The sequence below is a fragment of the Gouania willdenowi genome, chromosome 7 (genome assembly GCF_900634775.1).
Source record: "Gouania willdenowi chromosome 7, fGouWil2.1, whole genome shotgun sequence".
In the NCBI taxonomy this organism is placed as follows: domain Eukaryota; kingdom Metazoa; phylum Chordata; class Actinopteri; order Blenniiformes; family Gobiesocidae; genus Gouania; species Gouania willdenowi.
Window position 1 is genome coordinate 33,860,275 of NC_041050.1, and position 23,736 is coordinate 33,884,010.

Consider the following 23,736-nt stretch of genomic DNA (forward strand, 5'->3'; position numbering starts at 1 on the left):
TGTCTTCCATTATGTTTTCTCTGACAGTCTCATTTTTAATGTTAACTGGCTGTCATGCAGTAAAAGGTCCTTTATTGAGTATTTCAACACTCTTCATAATTATTGTGTAAAATGTGATTTTTGATCATAAAACCTAATCAAAAGTAATATGAAACCATTTAGTCTTAGAACAGTTTTTAGCAACAATAAATCTTCACATTTGAAATGTGTATACGTATCTTGCTTCCACTGATTAATGCACACTTAATTGGCCTTGTACTAATCTATTTCAAAAGGAATCGTCCTATATTTGACCATAAAACCACGTGTCCTTTAATGAACCGATATAGGACACACTTTGTCCTATATTTCTGTAAAAATGGAAAATAGACCTAAAAAAAAATGAATGCCCTGTGACCACAGAGGTGATGGCGCCACATTGGTCCAGGCGCTTCTACCAAAAATATACCTACTGTATATCTCAATGGACGACGGATCTGTTTCACACCACTGACTGTCCATCCCCATGCAGTACATTTGCTCCTTCTCCGTGAAAAAAAGGCTCTATAATTAGATGTTCTTTATATGTTGGATATTCAGGCATTTCTATTAAATGCTTTACTAATAAGTTGTTGACTAAATCAGAATTTGCATCCAGCACAAAGCAATCATTTACATTATTTCAGGATATGACATTGAACTTGAAAATATGCTAATGTATAGACCAGCAATTCTCAACTGGTGGGTCGGGACCAAAAAGTGGGTCTGTACTGGGTGGGTCACGTAAAGCTAAATAAATAAATACTCAATGTCTCATTTTGGACTTGTCTTTTATTTTGAAAGAAACTTTTCTATTGACAGCCATGCTGTGAAATGTATATTGCACATTATTTATGTTTTAAAAAAGATTATATATGTGTTTTCAACAGCTATTTTTGAGAAATGAAATTTTCTATAATGCGCACGATGTTTTTGATGACTCAAGTTTATCCATACTGTTTTAAACTGTGGAAATCAAATGCACACATTTGACTTTTTGTTAAGTTTCACACATTTCAAAAAATACGATACTTATATAAAACTGTACATGATAAAGTAGGGCTTACGGTGTGTTTTTTTTTTCTTAAGCTTGAACTCTGTGACTAAGTCTTTGCGACCCTAAAACTAACAAAGTTTCTCTTTTCGAACCATTTATTAACCAATTGTCTGGTTAACTAAGCAGAGATGCTGTGGAAAAAATCTTGAATTGTTCTTTAAGTAAAACTTTACTTGTATGTTTATATACAGTACATGTATGTTGAGTTGAGTTAGGAGATATTTGACCAACTCAGTAGGGCTGAACGATTTTGGAAAATAATCTAATTGCGATTTTTTTTTTTTCCTCAATATTGCGATTTAATATGCCAATTTTTTTTTTCCAAGGGCCTCTTGTCATGTATTTTTCAATGAACACAAGCAATAAATCAATCTGTTTCCTAATAAAAACTTTCAGATTTATTTAAACTTTAAATAAATATAAAATGTAAATTTTAAAGCACAGATTACAACAATAAAGCAAACAAATCTGTGGCTTTACCTCAACTTCACGTTTCATGAAACATGCAAATATGTGGACTGCACTTCTTAAACACTCTCTGAACTTAACAGAACACTACAAGACAGGACAAGAAAAAAAAAAAAATAGAAATTGCAGCCTTTGCATTTAGAAAATCGCATTTTATGATATCGCGATAATATCGCAAATGCAATTAATCGTTCAGCCTTACAACTCTGTTATTTCTTTGTTTTTGTTTTGTTTTTAACCAGTCTGAAAAGGTTTGACAGCATATTTTTGTCTCAACTTTGACGGAGATACAGTAATCACTATTCTTAAAAACAAAATTAGCAAAACATGACAGTTTATTGAGCAAATTTTATTTGATGTAAGGGGAAGAAAATGTTCTATATGCGCTGCAGGAGAGTTTTGGCTTGAATGGTTATATCTACAAAGAATTTACTCCTAATGATGCATATACAGATATATAGGTAGCTGATATTGTCAAAGTAAAACAGGTACAGTATATAAGTAGGTGGAAAGAGCAACTCATCATACTTTTATTCCATTCCCCTTGAACCTGCCATGGCTGCAAGCATTTGTTTTTGGTTGCTTTACAAGGTCGATGACACTTACTACGCTCTAGTTAAAGTCAAAGCACTTTGTGTTACCCTTGCATCACCATCCTGAGTATTAAGAAATATTTTCAATGACTTTACAACTAAACTAACAAAAAGTTGTATTTTTTTTCCTAAGCATGGAGCAATGACTATTGATTTTCCTCTGTGATGACCTTTCTTCCTCTGATTTAATAATATGATTTTCAAGCAGAGGTCAGCTTCAGGTTAATGGTAGGTGGTTTATATAGTTTGTGCCCTTCGTTGCTTCTTTAATGGACTAATTGTCTGCTCAGCTGGTTCATTGATTTACCCAGAAACTGCTGCCACACCGGTAACACAGAAGCAATTGTGCACTTTTAAAAGGTTTGTTTTGTTTACAGTTTTTTTTTTTTTTTTTTTGTTTTTTTGTAATTTTACAGCTGCCCCTCAATTGACTGAGAAGCCACAGGATGTCCAAAAGACCATTGATGACACCCTAGTCTGGGAGTGTAAAGCCACCGCGAAGCCCAAACCCTCGTACCGATGGCTGAAAAATGGAGAACCACTCGATCATATGGAGGTAGACTTTTATTCTTTAGATAGAAATGGAAAAAATGAACATATTTTAGCATTGCTTTGTTGAAAAGCATCACAGAAAAGAGTAAAAAGTAAAACTTTGGTTTAATCATGAAACAAACATTAGTGTATCTACCATTTTACTTCGAAAGAACAATTAAAGCTGTTTGTTCATCCGACTGTTTCCTATTGTTTGGATAATCAGCAGTAAACAAAACCACTCTCTGTGTTATGGCTAACAAAAAAATCATGCTTTAAATAATGTTGATGGTTATCCCTTTCCTTTCCCTTTTTGTCATTAAGTTTTGAAGCCAAAAGTTAAACTAAGTGCCTGAGAGAACAGAGTGATATAACATGCAGTCAAACGACACCTCAGGAAGTCTCACTGGAAAGCACATCAGGGCCATTATTTGCAAGTCAAAAACACAGCAGAGGAAAATAAAGTAATCAGAAACATGTGTCATAAGCCCATTTGCATTCAGACTTTCCAGCACTTACTTGAAAAGTGTTAGTTACATTGGCACAAGCTGCAAATAAAGATTTTAAAGGTGTTTAAGAACATATAATTATAGCTCAATGCGGGGCCACAGATTATATGGTGGAAAACGAGTAGTTTCAACATTATTGTGCCCTAGTTTGCACTTCTACATATACATAAATATGTAAGAAACCGACAATTTTCAAGCAATAAATGATAGATATCAGGGTCTTTACTTGAAATTTCCTAGATTTGTGACCAATTTCTATTTAAAAGTGTTGTCCGCAACTCTCAGATCCCTCTCTCCTTGCTGCTCTCTTACCCTGCCTCCAAACTTTCCAAAGTCCCTCCCTCAGAGGAGCTAACAAGCTAGTCCAACAGCAACATCACAGTAAAATAACATGCTCTGTTAAAAGCATATTACTGCAACGGTTCTCTCTCTCAATGTGCACACACCTTAGCAGTAGCAACAACACAGTGTCACGTACAGCAGCCACACGGAGGCTGCTGCTCACACATGAACAACACATGCACCACAGAGTTCTAGTGTAACAATTACAAATCAAGCAGCAGTAATTACCTTTCAAGCAGAAAAGTCACCAATTCCATCTTTTACTCCTCCAGACCATACACTGTAAAAAAGACAGCGCTCCAGCCCGGGAAAGGGGCGGAGCCTGTGAGCAACAGCTGACAGACAGCCCATCAAACACAATCCTGGCTCTGATTGGTTCATTTTGCTCGGTCGCGATGCATTCTGGCAATCTGCCAAAGGCTGCAGGAGCGGCAGGGGGCGGGGCTCAATGAGTCCGTTTTTTTTTTTTTCACACAAACTACTAGTTTGATGTAAAGCTGTCCTTACATAGTGACAGCTTTAGCAAATGTGACAAAAAATCACTTTTATAAGAGTTGCAGACTGCACCTTTAATTAAAGCTGCTATCCGGAGTTTCTGAGAAAACGTCTTGATGTCCCGCCCTCAACAGCTGTACTTCCTCCTAGGGCTGGCCTTTTATAAATACCGCGATATTTTTAGGCCATGTCACGATACACGATATATATCTCGATATTTTGTATTACCCTTGAATTAACACTTTGATGCACAAAATCACACCAGTATGATGATTCTATATGTCTACATTAAAACATTCTTGATCATACTGCATTAATATATGCCAATTTTAAACTTTCATGCAAAAAAGGGGATATCACAACTAAGTCAAAGTTGACATAACTGTATTTATTAAACAGTGAGTGGCTCAAACATAAGATTGTCAACAGAAAGTGCACGTTCTGTGCAAAATTGTCACAGAGACATTTCAAAACAAGACATTAGTGCAGGATGCAACTCACATGGCATTTCAAAACACAAAATTAAAGTGCACTTTTTGTACATAATGCCACTACAATATTTTAAAACAAATAGTGCCCTTTTGTGCATGTTGTCATTAAGATGACATTTCAAAACAACACTAAATTTAAGTGCACCTTTTGTGCATAATGCCACTAAGATATTTTAAAAAATAAAAAAAAATAAATAATAATAAATCAAAAAAAAAAAAAAATGCGCGAGTTTAACGGTATGGTCATTTTCAACACCGCACAGACTACAAGCTGTGATATATCGAGTATATTCGATATATCGCCCAGCCCTTCTTCCTCCCCTACCTCTGCCAATCTACCAGAAACTACGCCTCCTTGTTTGTGCACACGCATTGTGAAACATAACAAAGCTGCATAACTACAAAAACTACACATTTATTGTTAGAGTGCCATAACTTTTGATTAAAACATGTTTATTATTATCATTACCTGTCCATGAGAAATGTCGTCAAATCCTGGTCCGTTCAAAATCCTTTTAAAAGCAGCAAGTCCCTCCATCTTTGAAAAGCAACTCAGAGATAAATTCTGTTTCGGTCACAAAGACGTTTATCCACAAACTTTGTTCCCGGAATTTTCTTTTGTCTTTTAGTAAAAGCTTTATACTGTATGTTGGCAATCGTGGAATGGGTAACTGGAGTTTTGGAGTGCTCCTCCATGACGCTATGCTGCTCAGTGATACCTGGTTGTTGTTGTGACGATGCACGCGCATTCACTTTGATTGACAGTGACACGCTGCAGGAAGAAGGCTGAGCGAAGTCCGCGCTTTCTTGCATTTGTATATGGCTCTATGGACGAAGGCAGGACTTATATACATTAATGTACAGTATATGAATGACCACCGACAGTAGACCATAGTAAAAGACGAGTTAGGTTTTTTTTCACATTTAAAAAGAATCATACATTAACATAGATTTCTCCGAAACTATCAGCTTTAAGGAAAATGTTATGTAATAATTTCAAAGTCAAAAGTAAAAGTCATCTTTTATTGTCAAATTTTCAACGTGTTCTGGACATGCAGAAAAATCGAAAAAATGTTTCTTTCTGATCCACGGCGTAAACTAACAGTAGAAAGATTTTACAATATATACAAAATATAAAGGATAAAAATAAACCAACAGATTTTCAATTTTCAGATACTGTGCAAAGACGTGCATTTCGAAAAAAAACAGCAGTGCAACAACAAATGTATATGGACACAGAGGGGCTACTGCAGCCACATGCACCGCCATCTTACTTTAACTTTGAGGAAAATTAAAGAATTGTTTAAGAATTTTAAGGGTTTTTTTCAACAGTTTAACATTAAAAATTACTGCTATCATGAGATATAAGCACCGCAAAAACTGTGAGCCCCTGCAAATATGTCAATTTTTACGTTCACCTGCGGACCGAAATGGATGCTCTAAAGGGCCGGATTTGAACTCCGGGCCTAGAGTTTGACACGTGCTCTAAATAATCACATACAATATTGTGTTGTAATTCTAAAATGCAAAATATGATAATTTATAAATTTATGTATTTACAGCAAATGAAATATCTATACTATTAAGGCAACATAGTCTACACTCAGCACAAGACACAAATAGGAATTCTGTTATTTAAAAAAATCAATCTGTGCTCTTCTGTTAAAGCAGGGTCCAAAAACTGCCTAAAATGTGCATACTTTTGTTGTCATTATATCGTCAGAAAGCACAGTATCACATGGTCAAAGGGTATAAGATGTGCACAAAATAAATGCAAAGGATAAAATCTAAAATCTGAATCTAAAGCTCGTCCCGAGTACAAAATGCATATTGTGTTATGCATTCCAAACAAGTAAAATATACTTTTGAGTAGAAATGCTACACATTAGCTTGAATTTGGCAACATAAATGTGCCTGCATTTGCTCGGGAGTACATTTGGCCTGTAACTTTGTGTGCGCCTCTGTCTGTTTGAATGTGTTTTGTGAAGGAGCCAAATTGATGCCATTTTCTGTCTATCATCAACCAGAGACATTTGCAGCACCTTGGCACTCAATCTCTCCAATTTGATGCTCTCGATTTTTATCATTAAATCCGTGCTCTCCCGTGAGGGTGAATAGTGCCTTATCTCTCAAAGAACATCAAACATTTTGACAATTTAGTTTTTCATTATTGTGTTGCTGCAGCGAGTTTGTTTTCTGCCCAAGATAACAGGCTTCAGTACACTCCACTCACTGATTGTGTGTGTGTTTGCATTGGTAATGACACCAAAACCTAGCTGTTGCTGTAGTGCTTTGCTGTCTTTAAAAGGGACATTATATGAACAATCCACTTTTGCAATTTTTTTGATCACATATGAGTGTCCATCCGCACACAAAATGTGAAATAAAACCATCCAGTCGTTTGTTTGTTCTGTGTTAAGTCTTATAACATCGAAAACTGCTCTGTTTCACATTTTAAGTTTGTGACATCACAAGATAAATCAGGAAAGAAAATACCCTCCCCTCCGCTGGTAACTCCACCCATGGACTCCACCCCCAGCCTGATGAAAACATTTGTTTTTTTTGCTAGTGAAGGAGTGAAGGTGCGTTCACACCGAACACGACTGTAGCGACTGCAGTCACTTCAATCACCCGTGATGAGGCGCTTCAACATATTGGTGCTTTTTGGTCACTCCATCACTTCTTCTCCGGCCGTATGTTTACAGCACTTATAATTAACAGCACCACTTTTACTGTTTCAATGATCAACTTACGGAGTTACTAAAGGATGAGTTCACTCAGAATGTAGGCTTATTCAAGACGTTAACCCCTTTAATTTTGCCCAGGTAAGTTGAGGAAGCCCCCCGCCCCAGCCTCGGCTCTACAGACAGTGAAGGATGAGGGACTTGATGTTTGAAGTTGCTTGAAAAGTTAAAATTTTTCAACTTGGAGCGACGAGATCACGCAGGACCTCTTGAAGTCACGTCATTTACATTGATTTTGAATGTAATGTTGACACTTCAGTCGTGTTTGGTGTGACCGCACCTTTAGTGTGCGCACCCCACAGAAGAGAGAGGCAGGGAAAGGGGAGGTCTGTGCAAATCTAAGGACACTCCCCCCCAAAACAGAGTGCTTTCAAAGACTTCAATAAAATAGGGTCTTAAACCTCCCCTCACTTAATTCATGTTATGTTTTGACCAAACATCAACACAGATAAGTCATTTCGACCACAGGGAACTGTTTTAAAAGGTGAAAAATTGGTACATGTCCCCTTAAGGCATTGATTGACTCATTCATTGATTTATGAATAATATTTAGTGGCTAAAAAATCACACCTTGTGATGGGAGCCAATCATAGACTCAGACAGAACAATAAAAGGAAGAAACAGGTGAGGTCATTTAACTAATCAGCAGCACATGAAAGAGAGAAAAAACCTGGAAAACTGTAAAAATCAGACAAAACCAACATATATTACAATAAACATGATAGATCAAAATCATCATTTAAGCCAGGAAATCATAAAGTGTCCAACTGATGCAGGGGTGTCAAGCTCATTTTTGTTCAGAGGCCAAATACGGACAAGTTTGACCTCTAGTGGACCGCAGAGATGGGGAATTCAACAATTTCAACACTAGTGCTACCTTGCATTTCCATGTATAAATGAAAGTATGTATCGAGAGCAGGGGTCACCAACACGGTGCCCGCGGGCACTGGGTAGCCCTCACGGGCCATGTGAGGGGCCCTCAGGAGCTCAGGATAAATACATATGACAGATGTAGTTAATACTTAATAGAGTTAAATACTGCTGCAAGTGATAAAGTTTTAGGATTAAATTAACCATCTTTAAATGTTTATTTTCGCTGAAACATTGTGAAAGATCCCCGCGACCCTGTTAAACGGGAATAAGCGGGTATGAAAATGGATGGATGGACATTGTGAAAGATGTTTTTAGGTGTTGCAGATTTGGTGTATGGTTATGGTATGTTAGATATAATATAAAATATGACAGAATTGTTCAATTTTACAAATGTTATGTGATACGATTACTTAACAGTTGTTTGTTAGTAGCTAGTGAAATAGGAAGATAATAATTTAATTATTCATTAATTTGGAGAAATGTTGCATGTTGAAACTTAAACTTTTCCTAAATTTTTATGTTACTGCTAGCCTTCCTTATTATCTTACCCTCCAGTTAAAGTGAAACTGTGAACATTTAGTATTTAAGAAGTACTTTTCAAACTGGTGGCCCTTTGAACTATACAGTATGTATGAAGCTCACAGTTTCAGAAAGGTTGGTGTCTGGCCATAGGGTTTTCTTGATTTCTGGTTCAAATTGCATATTTATGCTCAGCTAGTCGATCCCTCAAACGTGTTTTTGTAGAACAAACCTTCTCTACACGGACAAAAGAACTGATATATGACAAAGGTAGTGTTACAATGAATGTAATCCTTTTGTTTTGAAGTTTTTTTTGGTATGAACATTCGTAAACTCTTTAATTTGTGCAACATTATCAGAATGAGGACAGTGCACACATTTAAAAGTACCAGCTGGTTTATTGTACCAAGTTGTTTTCTTTTCCACTAATAGGTGTGAATGCGTCAATCTGTCCCTCAGAGTGGGTGTAGTTAGTAATAAAAAAAGGGTGAAATTGAGCGATAGCTTTACATCTTGTGCTTTTCTGGAGAGGAGTATTGCACTGTACCCTATCAAGAGCTTGTTGAATGGGGTTTTTTTGTTACTACCTAATACCACAATGCAAACAACTCTTTACTTTACATTATGGATATTGAACATCAAAGCTTTCTAAATCCATTGTCCATTGGACGTTTTATGATATCCTGGCTTAAATCATGTAATTTATGTTGGTTTGTCTTTATTTTTTCATGTGTTGCTGATTATTTAAATGACCTCACCTGTTTCTCCCTTTTCATTGTTCTGTCTGAGTGTGTGATTGGCTCCCATCACAAGGTGTGGGCGTGGCAATACATGATACCAGTGAGTGAGTCAGATGGGATGACTACTTTTAATTGGCTGATGTCTATATATAGGTGTGACAACTACCACAGATGTTCGATAGCCCTGATGAAAACCGTGCTGTTGAAAAATGTTGGCTTTTTAATGATTTATCCATTATAATAAAGGCTTTTTTTTTTTTTTTAAAACAATCTCTTTCCTCATTTTGATTGTTTCAATTTTGGAGTGCCTGGTTTCTCCATTTTTTGACACATTTCTTCCCCCAGTTTTTCCCAAGAGCACCTGCTAAACTTTAATCACTTTGAGAAGCCAGTCTTTTCATTGCCTTTGTACTTAACATTTAGAGACCTGTTTTTAAAAAAAGAGAAGTGGTAATACGGAAAAACAAACAAGACATTTCTATCACAAACTTTTTGAAAACGGGAAAACTTTTTCTCTTTCCTCATCTTGACAGGCTGTTTTTCATTTGCCCTACGTCTTTAACCACAGGATACTATAATCGTGCCACCTGTGCATCCCCAGCATTGATTTGTAAATAATGTGGTGAAATCTCATTCAGCAGGTGACCAGGCTAACATATTCACTGTACATGCAGCTGTATTAATGAGGTAGGGTGTTACCATTTTCAAAATGCCACCGTCAACGGTTGCAACAGTAAATCAATTTCCAAACCCAAAAGGTCAGCAATGTAGCGAGAGAGGAAGGAGGAGAGGGAGGGAGGGAGGCCAAGAGGGCCATTTGTTATTCCTCATTAGAATGGATCAGTCCTCTTCACAACACTACCCCCACCACCCCCACCCCACCCCTCTTTATCTCTGCATCTCTTTCTTTTCCTCACTTTCATTCTTGTGCTCTCTTTCCCTCCCACCCACAACATTCTCTCATTTTGGCCCCCCTCCAAGGAAATTAAATGGCACAGAAGAGGGCTGTCACTTCAAAATGTCACCCCAGCACAACAAGGATACACTCGTGCCTTTTTTCCTACTACACCATAGATTAAAGATAGGAAACTGGCGGCTCTCGGTCTGATTTTGTGCGGCCCAACAATTAAACGCACAAAATGACACTAAACTTAGGGCAAAAGACCACTACAAACAGAAAAATCAAATAAAGTATACAAAAATGACTCCTATAACACAAAATCACACAAAGGGCCTGTACTATAAAGTTAGATAATTATATCCTGAATTTATCTCCGTTAGCAGACTTCACCTAACCAAACATTCTCAGTCAAAGAGAAGCAGTCCTACGAATCTCAATATCAACTGGCTAAGTTAAGCAGGTGATTTCAGTCTGGCTACGTGTGCGCTCTTGTGACGGGGGTAGAGATTACAGCTTCAGACCAATCACAAACACGGAGGAACAGTAAAGCAATTTGTCAAAATTGAGTAATACTTCTTTAAAAATATGAAGAATTTAAATCCATAATGCCGACCAAAAACAACAGAATGATCCTCTTTTTATTGGACAAGTCATTTTCTTAGAGAACTGATTGGTCAGGAGGCAGGACTTTAGTACTCGCTCAGATCTTATCCAAAACAATACCTGATCCCGACCAGGTTAGTCATTCAGCCTAAGTTACCATGGTGAATTATAAAACAACTACCAAAACCCACAAACCCTTTGTTTTTCTTGTATTCATGATCAGATCATTATTCTAAATGCTGACATGAATGTTGATAACGTGGCCCTCAGATCTGACAGTCACATTTTTGTGGCCCCGCTGTGATAAAACTTGCCCGTCTCTTCCTTATATCCTCTCTTTTATTTATATTTGTTTGTTTTACAGAGTTTGAGGTGCTTTTTTTTAACCACACATCCAAAAACCCCTACATGTCTTCTTTAGTTACTGTTGTCGTAGAATACAATTACTCTCGCAAAAACAATTAGCTTTATAAGCCATAAAGAGATGCTACTAACAGGACATCAATCAGTTCCTTCTACAGATTTTCTCTGTTGGTAGAAGTCAAGCATAATTAAAGATGGTGATAAAGCAGAAAAATGTCATCATCCGTCTCCACTTTGAAAGACATTGTGGCAGATCCACTAGTGTCTGAAGCTTTTTCAACAGGGCTCCACATAGTGCTGTGTGGCACTAAACCCATTCACATCCTTAGTTCATCTTTGTCATGCCTCTGGGCCCCTGGCTGTGTAACCTAAAAGGGACCATCTTTCATTTGTTCAAAATCACTACAGTTCCCCTCGATCTTTCTCTCTCATTATCAGCTCCTTTCCCTTGAGCACGACCAAATCCAAAAACCCAGAGACTCATTGTGCCCTACTTGGAAGCTGCTCCCTGCATCCACTCACTCGACCCCCCGTGGCCATGGCTTCACTGTTACATTGGTTTAATGTTCATCCAGAGATTGAGACTTGGAAAATCAAAACTCTATCTGAAGATACTTGGCAGTGCCACTGACAGATGTTACGGGTTAGTCGCCGTCTTTTCAAGTGGCAGTGCTGTAATGAATCCAGATGACAAAAAAGAGTGGCATCAGGACCCTCTGGACTAGTTTGTCAGTGAAATGAAAAGGTCCAGTTACAATGAATGGAAAGATCAAGGACAAGAACAATGAGGACTACCATAGTTGTATTAATGTATCTATAAATGGCATCAGAAATCAGTGGTTAAAGCTTCCACAGGGTTGAAAAAAATGCCGGAAACTGAATTTGGCTTTTTATTTTTCATTAACACAACAAAAATAACAGTCTCCTTGCTGAGTTTATTCCTGCCTGATCCCTCTGAGGTTTGATCTCAGCCATCGTTTGATAATCTCTCTGTGGTATTAAAGCTAGGGGGGGGTTACATCTAGTCACTGCGGGACTATTAAGACCACAGAAAATTAACACTGTTTCAATTATCAACCCCCTCAGGAGAGAGTGTCTGAACCTTGAATTAAACCAGGCCGTTTATCACAGTGAACATGCTTAAAGTTGTATAAAGTCTATTACTAAGCAGTCATATTAACCAATCCGTGGTTTCAGAATGTAATGTAAAATAAACTGCACTGTTTGAACAGATTTTGTGATTTTTTTATTTTTTTGGACACATTATGCCAAACAAATGGTATTAAATTCAGCAAAAACCATGCTTTAAGGCAGTGGTTCTCAACCTTTTTTGGGTCGTGACCACAGCTTTATATCACAAATTTCTGGCGACCCCAGAGACAATTTTTTCTCTAAAATTAGTTTTTGATCATATTTGTTATACTGTGTTAAAAAAACAGCGTAACCAGAATTAGTGCACATGATTAATTATACAGTTATATAGAATACCTTTGTTTGAGATTGTGTGTGGTAAAGAATAATATTAATAATAATGACTGAATAATAATACGACACGACCCTGAATAAAGTAGCTAGCGGGTCAGAAAGTAAATGGACAATAATGATAATAACTAGGCAAGGCCTGTATTTGCAATGCATTTTTGGCAAATGCAAATTAGCAAAAATGACAACCTGTATCTGGATTTGTTGACAAGTTTGTTGTTCAATGGTACCAGTGGCCAAGTTATAGGGAAAAAAAAGTATTTTTGTATGTAGGACAATTTGGGACACACTTGGACAATTTGGGACACTGAGATATTGTGGGACAGTCCAGGACAATGTATGACAATTTGAGACACTCTGATACAATGTAGGACAAATTAAGACATTGTGGGACATGCTGGGACAATGTGGGTCACTCTGGGACAGGGTAGGAGAATTTGAGACTCGCTGGGACGATATGTGACACGCTGGGACAATGTAGGACAATTTGAGACAATGTGGAACACTGAGACAGTGTAGGACAATCTGAGACAATGTAGGACTCTGGGACAATGTAGGACAATTTGAGACATGCTGGAACAATGGATTGCACACTGGGACAATGTAGGACAATTTGGGACACTGGAACATTTTGGAACACTCTGGGACAATGTAGGACTCTGGGACGATGTGTGACAATTTGAGACATGCTGGAACAATGGATTACTCGCTGGGACAATGTGTGTTGTTTTTGCTGAACTTGGAAGTCACTTTTTTCACTTTTCTGAGGAGTTATTGACCTTAAATATGACCTTGAGCAAAGGTCAAGGTCACACATTGAAAGGAAATGTTGTTCAATGTTACCAGTGGCCAAGTTATGACGTTATGAACTTTGACCCCTACCAATCTTTTTACTGCTAGGTGGTACAGCTTCGGTCCAACGAAATATAATACTTCACTTAAAACGAGCTTTTCAGAAATGTAAGCATCAAACTTGTATGATAAATATTTGTAGAGATATGGAAAATTTTGGTTTTTGGCACTTGACACGACCTTGACCTTGACGTTTTGGCTTCAAAAAAGGTCGACTGCACATCCTTGACATTGTCCCTATGTCATGACAGACGTGTCATTCGTGATGCATTAATAGCCTAGGAGGAGTTCCACGACAAAGGAGTTGCGGAAGACAAATAACTCCTACGAGAACAATATATTTAATTGCCAATAGCAATTTTCAATCACCAAATACAATAATTGAAGATTAATTTAAAAAATAAATAAAATTTATAGTTTTAATCAGTATTTTTTTTCATCAATTCCTAGGGATTTCAGGTGACCCCAAGGTTGAAAAACATGGCTTTAGGGTAATATTTAAAATATCTTGCTGATAGATTATTAGAAATGACTAGGGACAAATTATAACGGAACAGTAATTTTATTCAAGTACTTGTGGTCATTGTGTTTTTAAGAGCAGTACAATACGTACTGTCCAAGTTCTATATGAGCAAGAGAAATTATGACAACAATGAAATTTCCAAGTTTTTGGCAGATTGAGGGATGTTTATGTTTAAGAAATGTGTGTAAAAATAACAGCAAAGGTTTTAACAGAACATGACAAATGGTAATAAGAAGAAAAACATCTGTGGGTGAGGAAATAAAACTGCTTGTTTTTCCATTCAATTCAACTTTATTGATATAGCGCTAAATACAATAGTCATCTCATAGCGCTCATCAAAATAACAATTCCACATGAACCTGCATCAGCTACAAAATCTCCAGCAGAACCAGTAACTCAATCACTTATTGATCAGTAGTACTACTACCAGGTGTCCTCATGAGTGATGTATTAAACAGGAATGTGTGTGTTTTTGTGGCGTACTTTTTGTGTCCTCAGCAGGACAGGGTTCAGATGAATAATGGAGTGCTGAACATCAGCAGCTTGAACCTGGCAGACATCGGAATGTACCAGTGTGTGGCCGAGAACAAACACGGTCGAATCTTCAGCAACGCCGAGCTCCGAGTCATTGGTGAGATCAAGTGAACACGCGCGCACACACACACAGAAAAGTGTCTTTGATCTTTTTTTTTTTTTCTGTTCGCACTCCTGACCATTAAACCGTCAGTTTATTTATGGTTTTAATTCTGTTTGCTTCTGTTTAGCTCTCATGGAATTAAATATTAATGCTGATGTACAGTGATACTCAATATCTATGGAATAACCAACAAGGAGTAGCGAGTTAGAATCAAGCAACAAAAATAAAGATTGGAGGGAGGGGGAAAAAAGCTTTTTTTTTGGAGTGGAACATTTCCTTAGTAGAAATGTGCCAATTAAAAAACAACACTTTAGAAGACCTCCTCAAGCAGTAAAATTGACTCATGGTTTGTAAAGGAAACAAAGGTTCAGTTAATATATGCGCAATAGAAGCGAGGAATGGATGCAATGTGTTGCTCATGAGCTGTTAAGAAGCCTGTTTTAGTAGAACTCAGAATTGAGCAAATATGGCTTTATACCCACACCATATGAAGACGTCTGGAAAGAGAAAAATATTTTGATCCTTGTGGGATGTAGTATTTTGGTTAATTGCATGAAACATTTTTTAACCAAAGCCAATCAAATGGATGCACAGCCTGTTCAGATCCATGATGTTTAGTAACTGATGTAACTGTAATTGGTTGAGCTGAACTAAAAATGGAATGCATGTAAGCAGATTTAATGCTTCTGAGCTCAGTCAGACACCCTGCATTAATAATGTGTATTGGAGTGAAAAAGTGGGTGCACTTCTATTAGTTTCAGCTCTAATATATAGCTATGCTATATCCTGATATAAGATATAAAAACTATAACTTGATTGAATTTTTACTCAAGTACAAGTAGCAGTAAGTTACACATAAAATACTCAAGTACAAGTAGCAGTAAGTTACACATAAAATACTCAAGTACAAGTAGCAGTAAGTTACACATAAAATACTCAAGTACAAGTAAGAAGTAGCTCAATGAAATAGTACTGAAAGTAAAAGTCAATAGTTACTTTCACCCCCCCCCTCCCATGTTTATTTTTGAAATAAATGTTGCCATGGTTCCCTTAAAATAGATCTTGCACAATTGTAACTTCATTTATTTTCCACAAAAGCATCTGTATAAAATAAAACTTTTGTGAAAATGTACAATTTTTGTTTTAAATAAAAAAAAAAAAAAACACCAATGGATTCAATTCAAAATAATAAAAAAAAAAAAGATCAGGCTATAGATACAGTTTGTGTCTGTTTTGGCGCCGTGCATTACGTTTATTCTGATTGGTCGTATATGACGTGACTCATTTGATTGTTGTCTGGTCATTTCAATTTTTTTGTAGTTTCACAATGTGGTTGATCATAAAAAAAATAATAATTTACTCAGTAAAGGTTTGGTGTAGAAATGTAACAAATGACTTCTTTTAAATCGTACTTTAGAAAAATTGATTTAGACATGTACTCAAAAAAGTACCAATAAAAACAACTCGATTACAGTAACGTGAGTACTTGTAATCCATTACTTTCACCTCTGAGAACTAATGTTGGTCGCTAGAAAAGCCTTACTGAATAATTTTCAAGGGGGGGCACAACAGAAAAAATTGGGGAACAAGTTAAAATTGAAGAATATACAACATATATGATTAGTTAACATACTGAACAATTAACTAATCCTAGCACCAAGAATAAATATAATGCAAAACTAATGATAGATTTGCAACATTGGAAAATGTAATAATTACTTACTTTTGCTGCGTTTCTCAAACCTGTGGTCCAATGACTCTTGTTGTTATACGAGTGTCCTCAGTGGCCCATAAATAGATATACTGACGTAACTCATTACATTTTAAAGGTGTTTACAGAGACTGAGATCAATGAAGTTCATATTATTCCAGGCTGTAATTAGTGAACTTCTAAAGGTATTATTCTGTGTGGGAGGATGTTGGATAATGTTTTAAAAACACTGTTTTAAATAAACTTGAGAACTATAAGAATAAATAACACTTCCTCTCAGCGAACTATAGACCAGAGTTAGGTGAGCTTTATAACAGCGGGGCCACAAAAATGTGTTTGTTTGATTGGAGGGCCACGTTATCAACATTGTTGTTGGCATTTAGATTAATGAGCAATCTGAGCATTAACAATGAGTTTTTATTTTTATAGTAATTGTGTTTTTCTGTCATTCTGTGTATGTTTGTTGTTGTCTTGCTTGATAGGAGTAATGTTGTGCATTTCTATTGTCCTTTCCTATAAAATATGTTTTTTGGAGTCATATTGTGTATTTGTGCTGTCATTTTGCATTTTTTGGTGTAATTTTTGTGTACTTCTGTTAGTACTATAGTTTTTCGGAGTCATTTTTCATGTTTTTCTGTGTACTTTTGTTCTCATTTTCTGAAATATTGTATATGTTTCTAAGTAATTTTGTGTATTACTGTTATTTTGTTCATTTTTGGAGTAGTTTTGTGTATTTTTTGAGTATTTTCTGTTATTATTTTTGTATTTCTATGTATTTGTTTACTTTGGGGGCTGTATAAAAATTAGACCAAGGGCTGCATGTGGCCCCAGGGCTTCCAGTTGCTTATGTCTGCTATAGACGCTTTTAAAATGCTTTAGTTGTTTTAAAATCAAGAAACTGTAACTTCTTAGAGCTTAAAGATCCTGTTGAATAAAATCCTCCCCAAAGTGATTAAAGTAGGCAACTGTGACAGTCGACGGCATGCTTTGTTTCCCACACAGCGTCAGAAAGGACGCGCGATGAGCACAAGAGTGGATTCTCATATTTTGTTTGTATCCTTGAATGTAAATGCACCGGGAACACCGTGCGTACGTTGGCAGGTGCTCAGCCATTACAGTGGCGCCAGGCTGCATATTCACTTTGAAGAGCTTTTCTGCTGAGTCGGGCTGCATACAAAACAGCTTCAGACAGCGACGCCTCAGTAATTAAGGCTTAAAGGAACAGCATCAAGCTTCTTCTTTTTTTTTTTTTTTTTTGCTTCAAAGGGCCTTAGTGGAAAATTCATGGGAATTGAAAACTTGTTTTATGAAAAACTTTTTTTGAAAAATGACGTGCAACATCTGTTCAACAGCATTAGTCTTTGTGTGTGTGTGTGTGTGCGCGTGTGTGCGCGTGTGTGCGCGTGTGTGCGCGTGTGTGCGTGTGTGTGTGTGTGTGTGTGTGTGTGTGTGTGTGTGTGCGCGTGTGTGTGTAAATGAATGCATCTGTGGAGTGAAGGCTGACCTGCCTAATGGATCGAGTGTCCTGCTCTACTCATCTGCCGCTCTTCTTTGTCACTAAACCTTTTTTCTTCTGTGTCTTGTTTTGCACTATTTTCTCTCCTCTTTTTTACTCCATCCTCAGCGATTGCGCCAGACTTTTCTCAAAACTTGGTGAAGGTCCAAACTTTGGCACGGCAGGGTGGCGATGTTCTCATTGAATGTAAGCCCAGGATGTCTCCTCGGGGTGTAATCTCATGGAGGAAAGGGAAGGAAGCCCTAAGAGAGAGCCACAGGTACCAGGTTTCTCTATATAACGGTGTGTGTGTGTGCGTGTGCGTTCAGAACACAGAGCCAAAAACACTGCATGTATTTTACTCTCCGAGCAGTGTTTGTGTGACTGGTTTATTTTATTTCCCCTGCTTGATATTCATGATGACAAACTGCAAAGAGCAGCTTCACAGTGTGTGACACAACATTATTTTCAATTGCAAGAAACATTCTTTCAATCTGAGTTTCGTCTCTGAGCTCCGTCGTGCTTTGTTTCACCGGTTTGGCTCAGAATGGGTTTCTCCACTGTTTACTTAAGATAATTGGATGTTCCTAGATTGCATCAGTGGAATCAATACACTGATCCATCAGCTCATTAGCAGCATGCGAGGCCCAGAGGGTCATTAGAGCCAAAGGCAGATGATGATCCAGACCAGCTTTGAGGGACTGAAGAAACTCCCAAATGCACTGATCAATGTGCAGATCCTCAACAAAAAGATCCTTTTGTGAAAGTTTTGGCAGCAACTATACATATTACGTACCTTGTTTTAGTAGGAGGTTAAACAGAGGTGTAAAGAGTACCAATATGTCCACAAGTACAAGTAAATAGTACCTCAATTAAACAGTACTCAATGTAAAAGTTACTAGTTACTTCACGGTTCCCTTGCATACAGTAATCACCTCATGTCTAAACCTAAAAAGGAGGAGATGAAATCATGCACAATTGGAACTTAATTTATTTTTTACAAAGTCATCTGTATAAAATAAAAGGTTTGTCAAAATGCCCAACTCTTTTTTTTTTAAATAAAATAACACCAATTTGTTCAATTCAAAATAAAAATCTAAGTATAGGTAAAATTATGAGCTTAAAAACAGTGCCATGTCAAATGTGCCATGTGGGTAACAATATAATTAGGGATGTCGCGATACCACTTTTTCACTTCCGATACGATACCGATATTGCAACCTTGAGTATCGGCCGACACCGATATTGATCCGATACGATGTCAGCACGAATCATACATACTTTTATTACTTATTTTGTAGTGTTGAATGTTAGAAAAGGATTAATCAGGTGATGTTACTCAAACAGAGAACAATAGTCAACAACAGTAAGTATGAGAAAAACTGACCCATTTATTATTAAACAATTGGTTACATGAATTTTAGCCTTCAACATAATATCTACAGTATTCTACAATTGAATACATCTAATATAATATATCGGAGATTTTAGATGCAGTTCGGACCAATATCAATATCAGATCGGAGCAGCCCTAAACATAATAGGTAGAAACCTGAACTCAAGAAAGTGATAAAATAACCTCAGTTAGAGGCTGATTTGGCACCATTTGTTACTTTTAATCTGGTTGGTTGGCTATGATGTGATGCATTTCATTGTTGTCTGGTCATTTAATTTTTTTGTAGTTTCACAATGTCTGTTGATGAAAGAATAATTCACTCAGTAATGGTTGGGTGTAGAAATGTAACAAATCACTTAAAAAATGTTTAAACGTCGCAGCACTGTCGCAAAAATCATCAAACAGTGAGTCGGGCCAGCCTCCCTTGTCTTTTGATTGTGTATGCAGACAGTAGCTGACCTGTAACTTTGGGATAAGGACTGGCTCTCAGGGCTGGGCTTGCGCCGCAGCTACAATCTTTGGGCTGAAGGAGCAGCCGCCACCACCATCCTCCTCTCTTCGCCGCAGTTGTCGGCCCCCTTCGTCAAGGTCGGCGCGGCGGCCGGGGTCTCGCCCTTCCGCCTTGACCCCCGACGAAGGCGGCCGACAGGAAGTAGGAGGGAAGCGCCACCGACGCAGTGAGGCAGGCCGGCCTTTTGCGGCGGCGAGGAGAACAGTGCGGCGGTGGCAGCTGCTCCTCCAGCCCATAGACTGTAGCAGTGCCGCTTCGCACCACAGCCCTGAGAGCCAATCCTTATCTTGAAGTTACGGATGTTTAACTGAGCTATCGCGGTGATTAATGCACCATTAACCCAACACGAAACAACCGTATTGTGCTCTTTTGGCTGTAAACAGAGGCTCACTCCTTTCAGCTGCCCACAGCAATGGCGCCGGGTCGGAAATTGCCCGTATGATGTGAGGTCAAGTGGGAACTATATATATCCTGTGGTCACGTGACTGTCGTAAAGTGAAAAGTTTTCCAGGCCTTCTCCAGGTCACGTGACCTGGTGAAAAATTGTCCGTCTTCTCCAAACTTACTCGGAGCACTGATACTGTCAAGCGCTGTATATTGGCCTGAGGAATCATTTAAAATACCTCATATGTGTCCAACTCTTTAGGTCCAAAAGTCCATGGTGTGCCTTTAAATACAAGTAAAATTACTGATTTAGATATATGTGCAAAAAAGTACAAGTTCCCATAAAAGCAACTGAATTACAGTAACGCAAGTACTGAAAGATATACCGTTACTTTCACCTCTGAGGTTAAGTGCTGATCAAAGCATTATTTGTGTGTAAAGGAGATACAATGGAGAAGAAAAACTAATTTAGATCATAAAAACAAATGGTAATACAAGTCTATTTTTGAATATTGTTAAATGTGTTGAAAATTAGCTGTTTGTTGTATGAGTCAAAGATGGAAACATCTTTTATTTACACAATTGCTTTCAATCACAGGTGCGTCTATGATTAATTGTTTATTAAAGCACTAGTCATGAGTTATCAATTTCCTCTCAAATGTCAATATTTGGTTTTAAAGCCTGAAAAAGAGACTTTGTTATCAAGCTTGGGCAAATATTATATTTACTATTATGAGATCATTTTGGTGTGTTTATTTTCCTTTATGCAAGCTACAAAAATGTCTCTCCACCCGTTTAACTTCATTTACATTTTCATCAGCACACTCACTGGCTTTCCCACACCTAACCTCTGGGGTTTCATCCTCACCACTGTGGGGGTGCTGCAGGTTTGTTGGTGTCTAACTTAGGGCTGCATAATCAAATTTTAATCGTGATCACGACTTTGGTTGCCACGATTAAATTAACCTGATCGTCTGCAATGTCCAGATTTCAAATACGAGCTCTGTACTATGTAATAGTGTACATTGTAAATTCTTGGGTAATTTTTTTTTTCATTATTATCCTCTTTGTACAGCAATTTGTGATTTTATCTGCAAAAAGCACTCTATAAATAAATTACTTACTAGTTTTGCACTGTAAACTGTACATCTACTGTTTGTTTAAAAGTAGCAGATTTTTATTTAATATGATAAATAATTGTGATTATAATTGTGATTGCAATATTGATCAAAAATATTTGTGATTATCTTTTTGGCCATAATTGTGCAGCCCTAATCTAACCTCCACCTGCCATATGGCCTGTCAGTGATGCTGGCGACAAATTCCATGTGAAAAAACTTTGGTTATAAGAAAGAGGTTGTTTTGTTTTTTTTTTGATTGACCTGCCAAACCTCCAGCTGCATATTTTTTTTTATGATTTATGACTGTCTTTAATTATTGAAAAAAGAATGGCCATCTAAATGCACAGTAAAATATCAATTCAGATATGATACAGCTTTGCCCTGAAGAGGCTGAGCTGAATATGCAATGTTAGGATTTGACATTATTGCAGCATCTCATGCAAGATATTTCCCTGGTTGCTGGTTTGCATTTACTTTTTCTATACTAAAAGGAGGGCTGATACTAATACTATAACAGGAGCACAGCGCTAATCCGTCCCACTGGCTCAACAAAAGTACCCATAATTCCTTCTAATCTTTCTGGGATAATGATTTAAGGATCTGCAGTATGAAAGAAAACTAATTGACTGAGGAAAAAGGCTGTGATCTGATTAGTTAATGAAATCATGCAGTGGGTGATACCTAAAGAAAAAACGTGTAACAGGATGTTGCAGAGTTGCTAGGCACTCAGGCAGAGATCTCTGAGGTTAATGATAAAGTGCTTAGCTTAATTTAATTGAACTGCTGACCACTGCCAGCGATCGCATATAGGAAAAGCTTTTAGTAATCTTACTTCTACATTGAGCCACTGGAGGATAAATTGTAATGCTAAACAGTATTTATTTCTTTAGAATTTAATGTGAATAGATTTGTAAAGGAACGACTATCAAGACAAACCAAAATGCACAATGAAGACTTATTATGCTAATACATTATCTGGTGAACAGCAGAGAATGTGGACTTTTTATATGCCAACTCGAAATCTGTGTAGTTTGCTTCCTATAGTGGCAGATCTGATTTTCAATCAATTTTTACTTTCTTTATTTCTTTCTTTATTAATTTATTTTATAGGGACAATGCAATTGAACATAGACATAAAAGTTTGCCGCTGATGTGATGCATATAGAGTATGTAGTTAATGCTAGTTCACAACTGCTGTCCCTGGTTGGGCCTTTCTACACTACAGTGAAATACAGTCAAAACAATAAAACTTACCCACCCACAAAACAAAGATTTAAAAAAATTCCTGCACACACACACAGCTATTTACAAATGGATGGAATTTTGATCTAAGCTTACAGGCTGATGGTTTTCATAAAACTATAATTTTTTGTATAAAATGATAAATCCTCTTCTCACCCTCTTGGGGGTGCTATGTTTGGCTCACACTTTATTTGAAGTTTTATACATAAGGCTGACATTACGCTGTCAATATCTGTCATTAGCATGAATAAGGTTTCATGAAGGCTGTCATTAACTCACTGGCTGCCAGCCATTTTCAGAACAGCTACAGTACCTCATTTTACAGCATTTTGGCTGATTTTTAAAGACCCACAGAATATTTTGTACTATGATCATGTAAAATTTAAAAACCAGATTCTGAAAGAATAGACTCTATTTTCATCAGGAAATGTTTTTGGTTTCTATCTTTTTTTCTTCCGTAATCAGCAGTTGAATATAGGTACACACAAAAGGCCAGTGTCTGACCAAAAGCTGAGAAAAAAGGCTTTTTCTGAAAAAAATCAGTCAGTGACTTTGAGGCTAATTTATTTTTTTGCTTTAGTGACACCTCAACATTGGTTTCTTTCTATAAAACAACAACAAAAAACACTGAGACTGGGCTTTTGATGGCAAAATTATAATTATTTTGCTATCTGGGTCAGAGTTGTTTGGTTCCCTTACCATATTTTGGCCTTCCTCCAAATCTCCCCCACCTCAGTCTCCACACACGCAACTTCCTCCTATTCTCTGACATGCCCAGTCGACCTGTATGGCCCGGTGTCATGTACTGAGTGCACATTGTACTGAGATCGTATATACGCACTACGGGAAATTGAATTTTTGCTAAAAAAAATAAATAATATTTTTGTTTTCAAAGTGAACGGACACGTGTTTTATTTGTTTATTGGATTAGGTTAGGGTTATAATCTCAGTACGGAGGTAAACTCCGTACGTGACACCGGGTTGTTGATCGTTTTCTCTCACAATCGCGACACTCTCAATAGTGGACTTCGGTCAACACGTGTGCGCTGATGTTAGGTGCTGGAAGCTTCACCTTCTTCTCTCGTAGCGCCATTTTATCCCTCGTCCATGGTTTCTCCCTCCCCGGTGATGGTGC

At 37.3% G+C, this 23,736-nt stretch overlaps 1 protein-coding gene across 3 annotated transcripts in view; it reads left to right on the plus strand.

Annotated features, from left to right (window-relative positions):
* cntn3a.1 (contactin 3a, tandem duplicate 1) overlaps positions 1-23,736 on the plus strand; it is a 128,170-nt gene that overhangs the window by 67,623 nt on the left and 36,811 nt on the right. For 2 of the 3 annotated variants that reach the window (XM_028453224.1, XM_028453225.1), the window contains exons 9-11: positions 2,553-2,692; positions 14,603-14,735; positions 18,077-18,227. In XM_028453224.1, the coding sequence (XP_028309025.1) occupies positions 2,553-2,692; positions 14,603-14,735; positions 18,077-18,227 (424 nt within the window). The remainder of the gene's footprint in view (positions 1-2,552; positions 2,693-14,602; positions 14,736-18,076; positions 18,228-23,736) is intronic. The other variant, XM_028453226.1, reaches the window with a different exon arrangement.